This window comes from Rhinolophus sinicus, chromosome X (assembly GCF_036562045.2).
Source record: "Rhinolophus sinicus isolate RSC01 chromosome X, ASM3656204v1, whole genome shotgun sequence".
Classification (NCBI taxonomy): domain Eukaryota; kingdom Metazoa; phylum Chordata; class Mammalia; order Chiroptera; family Rhinolophidae; genus Rhinolophus; species Rhinolophus sinicus.
The window spans coordinates 19,378,913-19,399,716 of NC_133768.1; the positions used below are offsets into that span (position 1 = coordinate 19,378,913).

The following is a 20,804-nucleotide window of genomic DNA, read 5'->3' on the forward strand; positions in this document are numbered from 1 at the left end:
TTTGACTCAGCAATTCCAACTTGGGTATCTTTCCTTCGAGATGTACAGTACCTGCAGCTGCTGTTGTAGGCACGCTACAGGGTTCTTTCTTGTGGCATTACTGGTAATAATATCAGACCAAAAACAACCTAATTGTTGATCAGAAGAGGATCCATTGAATGACTACAATCATAAAATAGAATTCTGTGCAGCCGTTAAAAAGAACATTGCAGGTCTATATGTACTCACAGAGTATAATTTCCTCCACTTGGAAGCGGAAAAGGCGAGATTTAGAACAGTGTGTATGATACATTTCCATTTGTATTTTTAAAAGCCAGGGAGATAGTTATTTGTAACATAACAATAAGTTTTATTTAACCCATTATATCTGAAATAGTCTCTAATGGGTATTAGAAATATCAATAAAATATATTTTCTTTTTTGGACTAAGTCTTTGAAATTGTGGTGTATTTTACGCTTGCAACACATCTCAGTTTGGACTAGCCACATTGCAAGTGTTCAAGAACCACTTATGGCTCCTGGCTCATGCATTCAGCAGAGTCGTGTAGAGTGGAAAGGGCGCTGGCCTAGAAGTTCAGAGACCCCGGGTGCCCCTGCAGCTCATCACTGTGACAGTGTAGCAGGAAAGTACCTTTTCGTGGGCTTCATTTTTCTCAGAATATGAAGGTTTAGACTAGAGTGCTAACGTCCCTTCAAACTTTAAAACGTAGGGTTCAAATATATTATTGCACATTACTCATCAAAGTCAAAAAATGTAATTGTGCATGCTTTCACAGACACGGTTCCCGTGAGCGCTCCTACAATTCTGTGTTCCTAAGCGAAGCACACTTTATATTGTAGGGACTATATTGTTATGGTTAGAGTAAGGTTCTTTGTTTACTGGTTTGTTTAAAGGAAGAATGTTCCGAAGCTGCATGTGTGATGTAAACCATGTAGAAATTGGTCAGTTCTTTTAATAGAATTAAGTCAGGTTTGAGGGTTTGCTGATCGTAATGCTGCATGGAGAACTTGGAAAGAGTAAAAGAGAGAACCCCATCAACAATATCTAAAGAAAGAGTAAATAGTGTGAAAGAGTTGAGAGAGGTTTTTCTTTTTAGTACAATTCTGTTGATAAAGTGCATTGTTCAGAAGATAGTAACCAGTAGTTTTCCTTGAACAAGAGAGAGTGAGAATAATAGGGACAGTGGATCTCAACCGTGGCCGCACATTGGAATCACTTGGGTTGCTTTTTAAAATCCCAGTGCCCATTCTGTCCCCCAGGCGGGTGGTTGTCAAAGCGTGGTCCCCAGACCAACAGCAGCAGGGTCACCTGAGAACTTGTTAGAGATGCAAATTCTCAGGCCCTCCCCGGAGACCTATTGAATCAGAAACTCTGGAGTGGTGCCCTGCAGTCTGCGTTGTAACACTCCCCTGGTGATTCCAACATGCAGCCAGAGTTGAGAATTCTAGAGCAAGGATTGGGGCAGGAATAGCAAGTGGGTTTCACACCCAGTGCCAGCCCTCATCCTATATGGGCCATGGGGATGGAGTTGGACACGGATTACAATCCGCCTGCTAGGTATTTGCCATTTCTGATTTTGGGATTTGGAAAATTCATTAACATTATAAAGGGTTGGATGTTGCAGTTCACAAATAGAAGTCAAGAAGGATCCTATCCAGTTGGCCAAAGCAGGGGGCTGGGGGCAGGAGAAAAGGGGGGAAAAAGACACAAACAGAAGCCACAAAAGGTTGGGGCAGGAAGGATTGAGTAGACTAGGTAAAATGTTCTAAGTGAAGACATTCCAGATAGATTATAAAATACTTCATTTACATATAAGAGTTTCTTAAAGAAGTTCCAGTGTCGTGAGGATTTTATGCCCACTTTATGATCTATTGTCAAGTCTATTTGATCGAAAAGTCCTGAAGGCTTGTTCAACCCTTTATCATTTGTCATCAAAAGATACATTTCCTCTTAACATGTGGGCTTCGGAAAAGAATGTACTTAATACAGGTATAGTAAATTCGGAATGAATTAAGCCAGAAAATAAAATACGTTTTCCAAATGTGAAGAGGTTGGCGCTGACTGAGAAGGAGTTAATGTGTCACATTCTTTTGATTTCTACTCCTCCGGAGAAATCACAGTATCTGTAATTTCAGAGGCATATTCTGAAGAATGTTATATTGTGATTTCTCTAAGCTGAATCTTCCAGATATTTCTGGGAGTTTTCAGCCCTGACAAAATAAGAACGGACCCATTATGATATCAGGTTCGTTTGATTTTTCAAAAGTTAGCGGAAATAACGCAGTTCATTGGAGAAACTCTTTTTGCTCTGCCTGGTATAAGGCAGACGGAGGAAAGCAGGCTGTCTGTGTTTCTGGAGCTGCTGCTTCTTCCAGACCTCAGCAGCATAACTTCTGCAAGCCCTTTCTCTGTGTGTTTTTCTTTTCTCATCCTGAAACATTACATTTTACACGGGCAAGTCAGTTTGGGTAATTTCCCCAATGCGAGGCAGTATAACAGAATTAGTACCTCTTGGAAAAAACTGCTCCTTTACTATAAAATAGAACCTGCCTTTCATACTGAGTAAAACAATTGTGATGTAACTTTTCTAATCACATTTATTATAGGAAAGGTTATAATACTATTTTTGAGACTTTGCTAAAAATATGATTTTGATTTTTGTATTAATTTCAGTACATTGGTGATATTGTTGAACATCTTCCTCAAATAGCAAACACATGTACCTCAACAGCTTTTTGGACAGAACCACAGTTAATAATTTTTTTACAGGAAAAATATGTTGTTTTCTGTTTTATTTTTATTTTTCAGTTACAGTTGACATTCAACATTACATTAGTTTCAGGTGTACAGCATAGTGGTTAGACATGTATGGGTTTTTTATTAGCATTATTTTTCTCATCTTATGTTCTGACATTCGAATTACGAAACTTCATCTCAGCGTGTAGACTTACCTTGTATTGCCAAGAGGAAACAAGTGGCTTTTCTGCAAAGCTAAATAGTTTTTACTTTATTGTCTGCTACGGCACAGCCGCTGAGACCAGAAAAATGCCGTTTCATCACTGGGCCTGGGGTGTCCAGAAGAGCCAGGGGGAAAAATGACTGTAGCTCCCTGTCTGCCCTGGCAGTCTCCTTTCTCTCCGCTTTCACTGCGGTGAAGAGCAGGAGAACAATATTCTGCAATTAAGGATTCCATTAAGTTGAAGAAAAGAGCAAATGAGGGATGTTTGTTCTCCAAGCTGAAAAAATTTGCCTGGGGTCGGGGGAGACAGTGGTAGTGGTTGGTATAGAGAGAGGTGGGTGGAGAGACAAGTCAGGGCTGTTTGTTGAATATACTGTTAAGGACTGTTACCATCCTAATTAATCAAGTTAGAAATTACAGCTGTAGTCGGTTTCCCCCCAATTCTTGTTATCAATTTTCTTCTCTTTTGAGACAAAGCAAATATAAATTTTGTGTTCATTTGTCATTCGTTCTTTGACTTCAGCATCTCTGAAAATAACAATGTAGCACAAAAGCCCAGTATTTACCTAGTTGTAATGTGGGTTGCCATGGTGTTTTGCAAATTATTGCAATTATGTTCACCATGCGAGTCGCCCTTGGTAACTGGCGAAAAAACTGATAATCCTGTTTTGAACAAAAGGTCAAATTGCTGAATAGAAAGTCTTGATTAACTAAAAGATGTACAAAGTGGAATTATTTCCTACCATTCAGAAATAGTTCTTGATCGGGTTTGGGGGAGGGGGTGAGTAAGTACATCTGATTACTGAAGTACAAAGCATTGAAAGGATGTTGTCTTGAGCCTTTCATGTAGTCTTAATGGTGGCTTTTTTGTCAAATTTACCCATTTGCGGCATTGAAAGAGGCAGCTGCATTTAAGCTGGAGAGACGGTGCTTTTTCAAGAGTTCAGTGCATGGAAAGTTCTCAGCAGTATGTGCAGTTTACTAGTAGCCCCTGGTCTATTAAACTGATGTGCCGCATTTGAGCCCATTGCTCTCAGTACTTGTGAACCCCTCTGGTTGATGATCTAATAAAGTGCTCTTACTGGACAATCTCTGATCAGCTACTTAAAAAGGGGCTTGGGGGAGGAGGCGGGAGGGAGAAGCCTCACAGGCAGTCAGACTTGGTGTAGGCCAGGAGAGAGGCGCTAGTGGCTAAACTGTGAAAGGCTTGTCACTCACAGAATCGGTGCTAAGGTATTTGCCATGGGCTTTTGGTTTTTGTGCCCCGCGTCCTCTAAGCTGTGATCACATCTTTTTCTCTAGAGGGAAATCTTAATTTTATTCCAAGTTGAATAAGAAAAAATTAGAAATGTCTTTTTGAAATTCAAAAATTCACCTTTGTGGATTTGTTGCTTAAATGACAGGCATTCATAAACTACATGATCCTATGTTTATGTAAAACCAAAGTTTCCCAGGTTACAGGCAAAGGTCAGACGGATTTCTTTGCTTCTGAATCTGGCAGAGGGGGGAGTGAATTTCAGAGGGAAGGGAGGTCTCTTTTTTTAATGGCCACCTGAAAAATCAATTCTCAAAACTTTTGAGAGTGTGTGAAAGTGGCATGAAAGCAAAGCAAACCTTAACAAGTTTGTGAGTTTACATTCTACATCACCTAGCAACCCCCCTGGCTTGGCCAGATCTCTTGTCTACCCTTAGTTCTGTTTACAGACTATTCAAACAGCCCTTCGAAACCATGAAAGATATTCAGTTTCATTAGTACCATTCTCAAGGAGAAAATAATTAAAGTTAAATGAACAAACATTGCCTGGTGATGGTTTGAACTCCATTCTGATTTTAAGATGCCCTTTGAGGCAATTGCTTCTATAGTTCAGTTTTAACATTTGTTGTTTGGTACCCAACGGCATATCCCATTAAACTATACCAATAAATTCTAGCCTGCAAACAAACAAACAGTAAAAATTACTTTTAGCTGAACTTGAGCGAAGAAAAGAAACTCTGCTTATAATGAGGTTCTAGCATGTCTTCCTGGTTGAATTTTTTAAGAATTTGATTCCTACCCTGGACGTGAGCTGCTCCACGAGCACACTGAATAAAAGCAGGGAAGGAGACATGGGGAACAAAGTGCTTCTCTTTAAAACCAATTTATTACCTACCTTCAGAGATCCGGCGTCATAAGGAAAAGTGTTCAAATCATTCCATAGAAGGCTATGTGGATTTCAGTGAGTGGCTTAATTTACTAAATTACTCTAATACCACTAATACATGCCACTTTCTACTTGAGAACTGCTTGTATGCTTAAATTGACCTGTTTTTGAGATTTCTGACCTAGTATAAAATGTTTTAAAGAGAAAACAATTTTTGTGTGCCTTTTTTTTCATAAGTATGTTCCCTGAAAATTTATCTTGGCACAACCAAACACGTGATACAGCTCCAGATATTTTTCAGATGTACCAGTGATTTGATGATATTGAAAGCGCTTGTCAAAACTGTCTCTTCCCTCATTAATAATTTTCTGATGAGAAAAACAATGTACACTTGTTATAAAAATTTTAGAAAATTCAAAAACAGAATAAACCACCCAGAGGTAACCAGTGATGGTATTTTAAAGTATTTCCTTCCAGTCTTTTTTTTCTGGGTACGTATTGATGAAACTAAACGTTGAGTTTACTTTTGAAGTTTATTTGTTAGTGTCTGTGCATGGTGAAGGTGAGAGGCAGGAACAGTAGTGGGAGTAATGGACATTTTTTCTTAGAGGCTTCGTCACTAAAATATTAATATAAGCACCAGAATAGCCATTTTGCCATCGCATTCCATTTGATTCTTTTTCCTTGTTGAAATGACTATATGCCTTAACTGGTACATCCATTTATAACCATTCATGTTAGGAAAGTCGGACATTCATTGCGTTTGGAATATTACATCCCCAAGTCACTTGTAGCTTCACATAGGGAAAAAAAGTCTTTTATGAAAAGATTTGTAATTCAATAGAGATTAATGGAATGTGGAGAGGAAAATGCTTTCAGTTTCTCCTATAAAGTGAAAGCAGGGCGGCTCACAAATCTTGTATTCTTATTATTTGTATTTTGTTAGATCTCTAACGTCCACAGTACATGGCTGGGTTGCATGAGCTCTTTGTGCTTTGTTGACAGTTGACAGACAAAGCAAAATTATTCTTGAAGCAAGGTGCTATGTACTTAGTTGTGACCTATTATAGCCTAAGAATGTAGCTTGCTTTTGAGTTGGATGAATAGGGAGACTATTTTACAGAATAGACTTGAATATACTAAGAGAGATTTGTAGCTGCCCATACAGAAGGATACATGTTCGCCATTGAACTTTTTCCCCCCAAAATGTAATTTTCCATATAAAGTCATTTTAAGTATATTTTCCCCGATTGCTTGCATGGAGACAATTTTAACTGTTCTAGTATTGTCCTACAGTGGTAAAATAAAATTGCTGGTAATTGTTGGCTTTTTCTTCTCACAGTATAGCAGGAGAAGATGGCTTGCATGGGGCCCTTTAATGTCGCTCGCGTACATCTTCAGATGCTTAACCTCTGATTGCAAATTAAAATAACAAGGCTCTGGTATTGGATTGAATGTGAAGCAAAGCAGACCAACTTGCTAATTTATCACGTAATATACAATTGCTGAGGTTGGAATTTGTCCACTTGTAGTGCTATTCTATGTGTCTAAATGAGGACCACTGTTTGTATCTAACCTATCATAACAGTTTGGGAGTGCGCCATTATCCTTTCAGCAAAGTGATGGCAGAGTCTGGTCCTTGCACAAATGATAAGATCAATAAGTTTCAAATAACTTGGATGAAATGACATGTGACTGTTCATTTAAAGAGATTTCGTACTTTAAAAATCAATTTTAATAATATTCAAAATTCCTACCTTGACCGACGAGGCACTTTCCACACCTGTTTTATTTGATAATTTTGTTAAAAATATTTTCGTCTTAACTTTGGTGACTAGTTTATGTATGTATTTTCCCTGATTTGCACTTTCATCTCCTACCCTGTCACCTCTCTGAGAATTAATAATCACTCTTTGACATGCCAGCATGCTACAGTGTGGAAGATTTAACTTTAAAAGCAAAATTATGTTCTTGTTAAAACTTCCCCTGGAGATCTTAAGAAAAATTTCTCACAGTTTTGGGTGCAAATGTGGGTCAAAAAGCAATTTGTTTTTTGATATTTCTAGAATTCCCAAATCACAACATGTCATTCTTCAAAGGCAGCTGCGGGCCCATACTGTGCACTGTGCACTATCTATAAGAAGACCCATTTTATGCTGGGAATGATTGTATGGCATAAAAATGGGACTGCAAGGGAACCCCAGAACATTTATAAATGGTTTGGGGTGGAAAGAGGGTCTGGTGTCCTCACAGTGCATCTAATTTGGGGAGAGGATCGGTTAAGGCCATTATAGAAAAACAGTAATGATATGATGAACTCTGTAAGAGCACACATGCTGGCAGGCCTGGCCATGTGACCCTGTCACCGCTCTCCTGGAGAGCCATTGCAATTTAAACTAGATCATACATTACTGTGCTGTGTTGTCTCTGGAAAATCTTTGTGAATCCCAAAATAAAGCAAAGACCACCTCCTCTTCCTCTTCCCTCACTGTTTATTCCACCATCTGAACATGAATGTTTCACTTAACTTGACTACATAGTTGTATTATTTTGCAATCAACTTGAGATGCAGCCCTGCCTAATCTTACCTGTTATCCATCATTGTGAGTCTCCATTTTGGGGTAACACCAGGTGGAAACTGACCAGGCTCTTTCCTGGCAATGCATCTTTAATAGTGCATTGTCAGCTGTAGCCAACACTGGTGTTCCCAGTACTGGAGGCATGAGTGGGTTAATAATGATAGTTTACATTTAGGGAACTTTGTGTGGGCTTTCTTATTTGATCCTCTTAACAACTTTCTTATTTGATCCTCTTAATTGGAGAAATGCTGCGAGAGATTGAGGCTCGGAGAGAGGTCTAGTGACTTATACAAAATAACCCATTAATAAATGGGAGAGGAGAAACCACACTGTATGCTTCGAGTGTGAACCTTTGTGCTAGAGACTGGGGAGGACGCTGCCAATTCCAAAGCCCGTCATTCCCTAGGGACATGACCATCCAGGTAGGGAGGCACAGAAAGATGATTCAGGGACAGTGCAAAGCAGTGTGTGCTCAGTGGCCGCTGGGATACAGGGAGAAGTCCCTGGGGGGTGAGAAAATTTCACAGGAGAGGAATAGGAGTGACGATGCTGGAGAAGTAGGCATTTTAGACAGAGATTCTACAGCATGAGCAAAGACGAAGTGGCAATAGGCAAAATATGGTGAGGACAGTGAGAAAACCAGTCGGTTGGGGCAAAGAGTTTGTGTAAGAGAATGATGAGAAAGGAGGAATGAAATGAGCCTGTAAAGATTGGAAAGCCAGACCAAAGCATGCATTCTTAGTCCTCTATGGAAGGTATCCACTTCGGAGATGAGAGTGGAGAGGCCCTGGGAAGCTACACTTGGCCAGTCTTTTGCATTGAATGTGGGAAAGAATGGAGTCCGGGAAACCAAGTAGGGGCGACTGCGGCAGATGGACTCTGAAGTCTGGGCCTGGGTGAGGTTGATGATAAGACCAGTGGACAGACTTGGTGACTGATTGGAAATGGGAGAAGGAGCCACCACATATATGATTCAAAAGTATGAGAACTGCTGTGAATTTTTTTTCTATGAGATTTAGACCCTAATTATTTTCCATAAACTTCCCTGTGTGTTTTTTTATTTTATTGCATGTATTCATTCATTTACTGAAGTCCCCCCTTATCCGTGAGGGATACATACCAAGACTCCAAGTGCTACCTGAAACCGCAGATAGCACCGAACCTTACATATACTGTTTTTTCCTGCATGTGCATACCTGTGATAAAGTTTAATTTATAAATTAAGTACAATAAGAGATTAACAACAAAACATAAAATAGAACAATTATTACAGTATAGAGTAGTCAAAATTATGTGAATGTGGCATTATTAAGTAAAATAAGGGTGCCTTAAACACAAACACTGTGGTACGTTCGTTCACAGTCATCTGATAACGAGGATGGCTGCTAAGTGACTAATGGGCAGAGAGCCTCTGCACTGGAGATGCTAGACAAAGGGGTGATTCACGACCTGGGCGGACGGAGCGGGACTGTGTACGATTTTATCTTGCCACTCAGAACGGCGCGTAATTTAAAACATATGCATTGTTTATTTCTGGAATTTTCCATTTAATATTTTCAGAATGGTTGACCGCGGGTAACGGAAATCACGGAAAACAAAACTGCAGATAAGGGGGGGGGCTACTGTAACTAAAATATTTTTGAGTGCCTCCTATGCACCAGATTTCTAGGTCTGGATGATTTATCAGATGTGCGTGCATCCTTCTAAAACTACAAATGTACACAAATTTAAAAAGTTTGTGTTTAAGGGGCAACTACCAGGAATGCCTCAGTTACATGTGGAAATAGATCCCTTTTTAGCATGTGCAAACAGAAACCATTTTAGTTGAGGTCTCAGAAATATAATTTAGCAATCAGAACCAATCAGCCTTTGACACAATTTCTTACACAATGATTTCAAGGAATTAGTGATACTGAGACTAAAACAACAGGTGATAGATCTTTCCATGTTTTTGAAAAGGTTTGTTTTGCTATTGGACAGGCTGGCTTCACCTCTTTTGAACCCTCTACTTATAAACATGATTTTGGAAGCCATCTGAAAATTTAATGACCTGACATCTGTTGGTTATGACAATTTGGCATTTAGGTGTGACATTGCATAATAAAATGACATATTTGGATGGTAGGCATCCTTAGAGTGCTTCTGGAGGTTTTTATTAAAACCCAAACCTTTCTGTAGGTTGGACTACACTTTATTAATTTTTTTTTTTCGATTGACCTGGTAACATAGCTTTGGGCTGTACATGACCCTGTTTCCCCAAAAATAAGACTGGGTCTTATATTAATTTTTGCTCTAAAAGATGCATTAGGGCTTATGTTTAGGGGATGTCATCCTGAAAAACATGCTAGGGCTTGATTTTTCTGGTTAGGTCTTATTTTCGGGGAAACATGGTACTTCCCAACATGGGAAATGAAAATAAGTTTAGTTTTGTCCTTGTGAGTGATAAATCAAAGTGAATTTATACACTGTTAGTATTTTAACTTGCTTTGTTTTTATCACCCATGAGAGGTAAAATTCGCTATGAGATCTTGCAATGTAAGATTTGCCCCATCATGGAATTTTTTCAAAGACCTGACATACTTATTTTTTACAACATAAATGTTCTTTGAAAGGTAGATTTTTCACAGCCAATTTATTATTTGTTGGGGGGAACAAAGGGTTAACCAAAATGTACTTGACAAAATTGAATGGAAGCAAAGCATATATTGAATATGATCAGGGCCTCTTTCCCCCATAGAAGAGTTTTGTTTAAAATACACCATGACCAAAAGCTTAATTATCAAAATAAAACAAGAGGCATAAAGAGTTACAGGCTTCTAATATCTTTTTCAGCCCCAGTTCCCTTCACACAGTTATCAGCGTGTTTAATTTCCATGCATAATAGCACTAGTTATTGTTGTCATTTGTAAAGGGAGATTAACAGATAGTAAGTACAAACAAACCCAAATAAGTACTGAATAGAAAGGTGACAAAAAAGAAAAGACCTCTTTCATGTTAATTATAACTGGTAGGAAGTCTAGACAAATTATATTATCTGTTTTCTATATGATTTGAAAGGACATTTAGTTAGTAACTCTGTCAGAGATAGAGTTAGGTGTTTGCTTTAGAAACAGGTGAGGTGACAATTGAGCATCTCTCTGGTTGGCAGCGCACCTAGTGAATCATGAAGTTGTAGTAAATTGATGGAATCAAGTTTCAAAAACATCTGAAAAGAACTTTAAGCTTATTGAGCGTTATATTTTTTAAATTAGGAAATAGTTTTAACTTCCAGGTTGTATTCTGGTGCTTAATTATTGTCTCAACATGATGGTTGTTACCTATCTGCTTACTTTTTTTTTAATTATGTTTAGAATTGAATGAATTATAACTGTGGTTGACAGTTTTAACTGATACATATTCCAAAGTGTATAAAGCCTCAGATAGCAGATAAAATGTAACAAGCCCAAATGAATGATAAAGGAGTCATCCAGTTCTGCATTTTTCATACATGGTTTGTTTGAATTCTCCTGTTTCCTTTATTAATATGCCTACGTGGTTACTTCCAGAAGCAACTAGCCTCACCTTTAGTGTTTATAGGCTGCATTTAAAATGTAATACCTGCTGCTGCTGTCTGCTCCACTGTCCCCCTCAATAGTCCCCATGCCTAGAACAGGCTAAACCAGAGGATCTTGTTTCTTTCATTCTGAGGGGCCATCGTTTGTGAACTGCACTCTTGACTTAACAGCTTTCTTTTTTTTTTTTTTTTTAATTTATTGGGGTGACAATTGTTAGTGAAATTACATAGATTTCAGGTGTATGATTCTGTATTACATCATCTATAAATCCCATTGTGTGTCCACCACCCAGAGTCAGTTCTCCTTCCATCACCATATATTTGATCCCCCTTACCCTCATCTCCCACCCCCCACCCCCCTTACCCTCTGGTAACCACTAAACTATTGTCTGTGTCTATGAGTTTTTACAACTTTCTTGAGGAAAACATAAATAAATCCGTCCTAAGTTTCAGAAATATTAAAATGTGAATCAAAATATGTCCTTAAATCAAGAAGATGTGTAATAGGCCCTAGGAATTGGAAGAAACAGTTGCCTGTGACTCAGAACAACTGGTCTGTTTATTCTAGTTCATGGTCTTTTGTAGTGGTAGTAGTTCTTTGTCTAAGATAGTTAGGATCCACGTGATTCCATCCGTTCTCTGTGTTGTTGAGCATTTAGGCTTGGTACCATGCAACTTGGTTCTTAAAGCCAAACCATACCGAATTGCTTTTAGTCTTTGAGTGTGTCGACCTTGTTTTTCTGTATAGATTGTAATTTCTTGAAACTCTGTGTCTGGGAGCTCTTTGCTATCAGTGGAGACATCCCATAGTTTTCCGTTAACGCCCTGTGGCCACGCTGAGTGGCAGACGAAGGTCCTTAACGTAATTAAGCACCAATTGTGTATACAGAGGGAACCAAAAAAATGTACATATGTTTTAAGAAAGGGAAAAACTGTATTAAAATTATACTAACGGGAAGCACTTTGAGCACCTCTTGTCACTGCGGAAGTCAAATGTGACTTGTATTCATCTTTTGTTATCGGTATATATTGAGTATTACAATTTTAATATAGTTTTTTCCTTTCTTAAAATGTGTATACATTTTTTTGGCACCCTCTGTATATATTGCTCTTCGCTAGCGAGAAAAGACCAACAGCCTAGAAACAGAATGGGCTTACACATGTCATTGATCCCTTTCTAAATCATGTCACACAGTTCTCTCTGGCCTTCGTTCTTTTGCACATGTTGTTGTCTCTGCCTAAGTTGTCTTTCCTGCCTTCTCCACCTACCACACTTCTCTGCTTTTCAAGTCCAGTTCAGAAAGTTCTGCCTCTCCAAACGCTCCAAGATGCAAAGACAGTCCGGTCGGTCGCTGCCTATGGCTCCCCGAGTGGGAGTGCTGTGAAACAAGGAAACATACCTTGTTCACCTTCGTACCCCAGCGCTTCCCCCCAGTGTGCCTTAGGCTTATTATGTCTAATACATGGAGCACTAAAGCCCCCAGAGCCTGACGCCTTCATAAGAACACCTGAGGTTTGCTCAGCCCCATTTGTGAAGTTTTGTCTTCCTTGTTTAACAGGTATGTTTTCTAGCAAACATAATGCTGATTTAAGATAACAGGCATATTGTTATCATATCTCTATGAGAAAATTCATACAAGAGCACCAGGGGAGAGTAACTGAAGGAGCAAAGTGCAAAGAGGATTTTAAAGGCCAGAGAAGTGAGCAGTTGCTATTTGAAACCACTGGATAAGGGTGGTCAGTTGACGTTGTCCTTGAAAACATGGCAGCCAGTTTTATGCCTCCAGAGAACATGTGTGAAAGAATATGTTTTAATGTTACATAAAATAATTGATTACATTTAGTGTTTCTCTTATGCCAAGTATCATTCTAAGCACTCTCAACGTATTACCTCACTACCACAACTCTGTAAAGCAAGTACTATTGTGCCCATTTCGCAGAGAAGGAAACTAATCAAAGCAGTTAAGTAACCAATAATCACTCAGCTGTTGGGAAAGTCATTCATCTCTACGTGGTATATTCTTTCCTTTGGTAATGATTTGTAGTAATGAGCTAAAACCCCTCGGTTTACATTCTGTATGTAATCCTATAAGTTTTTATTGGGGGTGTTTTTTTGTATGCCAAGTGGGGGTGGTATTTTAAGAAAAGGGAATAGAATCTCATGTAATTTTCCACTTGTTTTTTTAACACGATGAGTTGCCTAACTTAAGTTTGGGGCATACGTCAAATGAACATGTCAGGAAAGAAATGTAAGGAGCTATTTCAGAATCTCTAAGCAAGGTTTGAATGAAATGAGTCTATCTTGATAATGAAAGGGGTTTTCATTTGTGTCGTCGATGGTGGTGAGAGGTCTGAAGTGTTCTCTTTTTCATTTATCTCCAGGGCTGGTTGATTTGTGAGGAGCCAACATGTCGAAATCGAACTCGGCGCCTTCCCCTTCAGTTCTCCCGAAACGGACCTCTTTGCCAAGTCTGCATGAAAGCTACACTTCGACCAGAGGTAATGGTCACGTAATGCTACAGAACTGCGTAGAAGGGGTAGGGGCTGTGTTTGCCCGTTCCTTAGCTCTGTGAAGTAGATTTTTGGTATTTGCTCTTTAGAGACACCCTACTACCACACACACCTATTTTTGTAAGTATCCAGACTTCAAAAAGGTATGCTTTATTTTTTTTCACGTCATGAACAATACTATATTTATATCTAAAAAGGAAACTGACTAGTTCTCATATCAGTTACTCAGAGTTCTTTGGCTGCCACTTCATAATTACAGGCAAGAGATACCATTCCTTTGTAAAAATTGCTGTTATCTTTGGACTAGATCAGAACCCCTTTTGTAAGGGCCAGAAAACCTCCCCAAACGGTACCCTAAAGGGTTTATTTTATTTGTATGGTATTCCATTATTTCTAAGAAGCAGCCATAGGTCAGTAGTTCTGAAGCGTTTTCTCGACCTTAATTCATACACCTGAGGGATAGGACTATCATTAGTGACTCCCAACTGGGGAGCACATAGTCTGGAAACATCTTCTTGGTAATTTAGATGCCTTCCTTCCATGGCCTCCTTTGCGCATCATCGGCCCAAGCAGCATTTCCCAGACTGGGGAGAGGAATGTTTGAAGGTCGTCCTTGCAGAGGGTTTTGTGACCAAGTCCATCTAGCAAACCCTGGGCCAGCCAAAGTTAAACAGGCTTATGCAGATTGTCTCAGAACCTGTAAAATGATAATGTGCAGTCTACCTTGCCAAACAGGACTGAGATGTGCCTCACTTTCCAAATTGATCTGGCCCGAGGATTTGTGAGAAAAGAGAATAGGAAACCTGTTGCTTACTTACTTATTTTTATAACGCAGAGGCAGGGTTCTTTAACCAAGTTGTGACTTCAAATCTTTTTCCTGAAAAGGGTTGATACACAGGCTAGTTTCAGGAAAATATTTAAGGTACTATATCATCATCGCACAAAATTTAGCAAGAAGTCAGAAACTACAGTTACCACCACTGTTGTGTATTCCCTTGTTCTTTTGCATAGCCATATATATATATGTTTTACATGGTTTCAGTCATAATGAAACTATGCTTCTGTATCATGTTTATATTTTGTTAAGCATCTATCTTTGTTGCTACTTAACTTTCAGTACCAAAATTTTTAAATGCAAATTTAACCATTCCTCTCCTTGGGCATTTTAGGCTACTTTCACTATCTTTTACTAGAAAGTTGTCGTGGATATTTTCCTGCTTATTTTTTGTTGTTGTTGTTGTTATTTGAAATATTTCAATAGAATAAATTATCGACAATACATATCGAAGTGCATAAATACAATATGGTCATGATTCCTATTGCCAAATTGCTTTCTTACTGGGTTATCCCAACTGATGCTATAACCAGTACTTGATGAGGGGACCAGCTTTACCACCGCCTTTGCAGTATTTGGGCATTATTATTCATTTATGTTTAATTTGATGCATATAAATATTTCTTCTAGATCTAATTTTGTAGCTCTTTGATAATTAGCAAAGTAGAATATAGATTTTTTTTAAACTACGGAACACAAAGTGAGAATTAGCTGTCATAGTAAATTCTTTCTACGTCAGTCTCATTGCAAGACTTGCCTCAGCAGGTGCACAGAGAGCAAAAGTCTATTTAGTGTGAGTCATCAATCCAGTTGTAGACTCCAGCGGAATCACCTTGCTTCAAGCACCAGTGCTGCCTTTGAGCCTTTAACATCTAGCTAATCAAGTGAAGTTCAATGAAGATCGAATTACTTCTTAGAAAGTCAGCCAGTTTTATGATTGCTTTCTTGGTGAGAGGAAGTAAAAGGAAAGTGTATAGTAGATCCTACCCTTCCAGTAAACATTGGTGATGTTACTGGTAGTGGTTTAGTACATCAGGTTAGTTCTGAACCTTTATTATCCTTTTTTTAAATGAGTGAACCAACATGGGCATTTTGAAATAATACTTTTCCTTCATATCGTTGCCCTCAAAATGTTGGCATTTTGGGCAGGCATTTCTCAAGGTTCCCAGAGAGAAACGTTCATAGCTTAGCTCCTCAGGTCATATCGCTGCTCAGAATGTGACCCTCTGAGCTAACAGGAGGCTCACAGCATCCTGGTTGGTGATACTGTCCTTAGCTGTTCCTCATGGGCACCTTGACGGTAGGGTTGAGCCCATTCTTCCACAGTCTGTTTTTAGTCGCTAGTGATGAGTGGGGAATTTCTTAATATTTATGAGGTTCCTAGGCTTTGTAAGAGGGAAAAGCTGCATCGTTCCAGAGATACAGGAAGTCCTCACTTAACATCGTCAATAGGTTCTGCAACTTTAGGCAAAATGATGTGTAATGAAACCAGGTTTACCATGGGCTAATAAAGAAAAACAAGAGTTAAGTTCCTACAGCAGCTCATCAATGTTACAACAAAGTGACGTTATTCGAGGACTTGCTGTAGGTCCGGAGACATTCCACAATCAGTGGTGTGATGGACAGGATCGTTGTCATTACCATAGACTTTTCCAAAGTGTTAGTTTTGCAGGATTATGCTTATCTGGTTCATAAGTTCTGGATTGCTGTGTCTCAATCATGTATTACTTTCATTTAAGAATTATTTATTGAACACCTATATCCTAGGCACTTTGGTAGGTGCTAGGGACGTATCAGTGAACAGGGCATGTCCTTATTTATAAAGCTAGTTTAACATTTCTTAGATTATATAAAAGTGATACCTGGGCAAAAATAGGCATTTGTAAATATCTTTTGGACAAAAGCACCAGACTTGCCTAATGCTTGACTGGTAGGGACTTGAAATACCTTGTTCAAGTTTGATAGTAAAGCACTTGCCTCTTACTGTGCCACTCTCGTCCTCACACAATAAATCTGCTCTCATTTAGCCCTGGCTTGCAGTTGGCTTGAGTACTTTCCAGAATTGACTTGGAGTATGAAAGCTGGCTCTTCTTCTGGCTCATGTGGCCAGAGTTATGAGAAGAAAGCTGGGAGACTTTTGTTCCCAGGGTTTTAGGTGTGTCTCTCTTCTCAGATATCTTTTTTTTTTTTTTTAAATCAGTAAAGTTGTTTTTGTTTTTTTTAGATTCGTGGGAATCTAACGGTATAATTGCTGGTTATTAATAGTACATTCTTCAGGTATTCTCTGTGAGATCGGAAATGGAAATAAATACAGGAATGAAAACTTGAAAGTATGCGTAAGTTCCTAAGTGAATAGAACGCTTTTCCACACTGGTGATAAAGGTAGGACTCACCCAAGTTAGAGAATAAACACTTTAATATCTCCTTATTTTAAGGACATGGTTTTTACTTCTTAAGGTGGCCAAATCTGTATAGCTGTGATCTGAACCCACAGGGGATTCTGTGTTATGTAATTCACCAAAAAGAAAGTGTTTTTGTTTCGTTTTCATTCTGGAACTAAGATTTTAAACTAAGTTAGTTAAACTTTGTCTTACTAACATTTCCGTTCTTGATGTACAGATGAGCAAACGTCTAAGTGTAACTCCCAGGGCCGTGCTAGAAATGAATTGTGAAATTGTACAGCCCCTGGGGCAGGTGCTCCATGGTGGAGCCCTTTATTCAGTTGTTTATTCAACTAAATTTCTTTAAGACCACTTACGAGGAAAGCAGTAAAGTGACTTCCAGTCCTACTTTGGGCCACCTCTAGTATTTCTCATATTATCCTTAGTTGTAAAATTGTTGAAATCTTTTATAATGGAACATGTGTACCATACTGGACACTAGCCTTCAAGGGAGAGGTTAAGTAATGAACTTAAAATCAGTATGTGTTACAATTCCAAACGGCTGTGGCTGAATGAATTGTTGATTTGATTACTAGGTTAGGGACAGTGAGAATGTTGCCAGGCTACCTGGGAGAGAGTTTTGTTTCTGCATAAGATGAAAACATGAAAATTACTATGTTCTCTTAAGGTAGTAGTCATGAATTGTGCAGGAAGAGAACCTTAGAACTATGGTGGAAAGTCTTAAACGTCTGTACCTAGTCATTGGTTACCCTCTGTCGTGATTTCAATGTGCTAGTTCTTTGATGCAGAGATTGCTAAATTCTACACACAGCTTCTCCTACCAGATGCTAGCCTTCCTTTAAATTTTTTTCATCCTTTTTTTATTGAGATGAAAATTCACATAACATGAAATTAACCATTTTCAAGTGTATACAAGGTCAGACATTTAAGTTCACGAAGTCATCCAAGAAAAACTGCTCCACACCTCATTGCTGAATATCACTATGGTCACCTTCGAAGTACTCCCCTTGGGAAGCTGTGCACTGATGCCAGTGCCTAGTCTACCCTTCAAAGCAATTTTGGAACTTTTTCTGGAATGGCCATCAGAGCTGTTGGTATATTACCCTTGATGTCCTGAATGTCATCAAAATGTCTTCCTTTCAGTATTTCCTTTATCTCTGGGTAAAGAAAGAAGTCATTGGGCGCCAGATCAGGGGAGTAGGGAGGGTGTTCCAATACAGTTATTTGTTTACTGGCTAAAACTCCCTCACAGACAGTGCCGTGTGAGCTGGTGCATTGTCGTGACGCAAGAGCTATGAATTGTTGGTGAAAAGTTCAGGTCGTCTAACATTTTCATGCAGCCTTTTCAGCACTTCCAAATAGTAAGCTTTGTTAACTGTTTGTCCAGTTGGTACAAATTCATAGTGAATAATCCCTCTGATATCAAAACAGGTTAGCAACGTTGTTACAACAAGCTGCGAACCTAATTGTCAGATGTCGGAATGCAGTGACATGTAGTACACTCACAGTGGTGCACCCCCTCTATCTATTTCCAAAACGTTTACGTCACTTCCCATTCCTCCCCTTCTTCTAGCCCCTGAATACAATTCAACCCGTAACAGGTAGGAATTGTACTGAGCTGAAGGAAATGGAGGCCAAAAGTAACAGTAGCTTAGAATAGAGGTTTAATTCACTATCCAAGAAACATTAGTTTTGTATCATGTGACAAATCCAGGTGTGGGCTGTCCAGTGGCTCTGCGGTGACCTCGGGGGCACAGGCCGCTCCTGCCTTTCTCCATCATCGGCAGTGCCAGACTTCCACCCTGAAGGTCACAGTGTGGTCCAAGATGGCGCACAAACTCCTTCAAGCCATCAGAGGCTGCAAGACAGAAAAAGCTGAAGAGTCCAAAGGGTATGCCCCCCAGCCAAGTCAGTTCTTTGAGCAGCCTTCCTAGAAGTTCTACCCAACACTCCTGCTTCCATTTCATGGGCCAGAAATTATTCACGTGAGCAGAATAGGGTTTTCTTTTGTTACTGAAGACAAAGAGTAGACTGGGTATTGCAGGCCAACCAGCACTCTGCGACAGATACCTTCCAGTGAGCCGTGTGAAATCTCCCCTTGCTGTGCTCAGCCCATCAGTGGCCCATTGTAGGTTTTTGGATCCTGATTCTGCCATGTGCCCAGCCTTTTGTCTTCTGCAGATCTGATGCTGTGATTAGCCTTCCTTCTTTTATCTTTTCCAAAATATTGATTAAAATGTTGAAGTGCATTTACGCACACACTAGTGGCTAGGTGCCTTCTTCCAGGTGAACACAGCTCCATTGTAATCAGCACTCTTTGCATAGGATTGTTCTCCCACTTGCTAATTGTCTTTGCTTCTAGTTTATCACTCTCCACAAAGGATTTCTCTCAAGGGGAAAACCACAACATTGCTGATCGGATGCTGATGGTCTCATGGTTTTATAACTGTTTTGGCTCCTGGAATAAGAAATCAGGAGGTCTATCTCCTTTGATGATCTGCTGTTTTCAGCAGCATAGTTAAGAATGTGCTTGCTTCTACTCTTTTTACCCCAGCCAGTTGCTTAAGGAACGAGGTCATATCATTTCTTAAATATGAGTTTGGTAATTGGCCAAGAAATAGCATGTAAGACTGTGTAGTGACCCTGACCAGAGTCTTAACTAAGTGATAAGACAGGCTATAGTAATAAATCATGGAATGCGACATGATTTGCTGAGAATTGTTAACTAATTAAAACTTTTAAAAATAAGTATTAAACCATGGGCCTAAAAGAAACAACAGGTGACTTAACATTGAAAATTATATACGGAGTTCTTATTCACCCACAGTGGATAAACAGGGAATCACAAAGAAACCAGAAGACACAGGCCCTGCCTTTCATAGGCCTCTAATGGAGAAGGTAAGGAAATACAGACTCCCCACTCCAGTGGACAAGGGGAAAAGAGGCCCCCACAGCTTTGTAATGGTGGCACTCCCTAATCAGTAAGGTAGCAACAGAAGTGGGGGGAGAGGGATGAGGAGTCCTCATGAAACTAGAGCAGTGCTTCTCAGCTGGGGCGATTTTCCCCCGGAAGGAACACTTTGGTTCTTACAACTTGATGGTGGTCATGGTGAGTACTACTGGCATTTAGTGGGTAGAGGCAAGGGGTGCAGCTAAACATCACACGAAGTCTGACAATTAAGTTCGTGAACTTGTTACAACGACGTTGCTAATCTTTTTTGATATCAGAAGGATTACACATTACGAATTTGTACCAACTGGACAGTTAACCAAGTTTACTGTTTGGAAGTGCTAAAAAGGCTGTGTGAAAAAGTTAGACGACCTGAACTTTTCGCCAACAATTCATGGCTCTTGCATCAAGACAATACACCAGGTCGCACGACGCCATCTTGTGAGGGAGTTTTTAACCAGTAAACAAATAACTGTATTGGAACACCCTCCCTACTCACCTAATCTGGCCCTCAGTGACTTCTTTCTTTACTTGAAGATAAAGGAAATATTGAAAGGAAGATATTTTGATGACATTCAGGACATCAAGGGTAATACGAGGACAGCTGTGGTGGCCATTCCAGAAGAAGTCCCAAAATTGCTTTGAAGGGTGGACTAGGTGCTGGCATCAGTGCATAGCTTCCTAAGGGGAGTACTTCAAACCTGACTATAGTGATATTCAGCAGTGAGGTATGTAGCACTTTTTCTAGGACGAGTTCGCAAACTTCATTGTCTGACCTCATACAGTGCACAGGACAGCTCCCCAACGAGGAAAGGTCCAGCCCCAGATGTCAGTAGTGCCAGGGGTGAGAACCCCTGGACCAGAGCATTACGT

At 39.5% G+C, this 20,804-nt stretch overlaps 1 protein-coding gene across 4 annotated transcripts in view; it reads left to right on the forward strand.

Annotated features, from left to right (window-relative positions):
• Positions 1-20,804, forward strand: part of POLA1 (DNA polymerase alpha 1, catalytic subunit) — a 313,058-nt gene that overhangs the window by 203,347 nt on the left and 88,907 nt on the right. For all 4 annotated transcript variants that reach the window (XM_074324218.1, XM_074324217.1, XM_019757051.2 and 1 more), the window contains exon 35: positions 13,616-13,732. In XM_074324218.1, the coding sequence (XP_074180319.1) occupies positions 13,616-13,732 (117 nt within the window). The remainder of the gene's footprint in view (positions 1-13,615; positions 13,733-20,804) is intronic.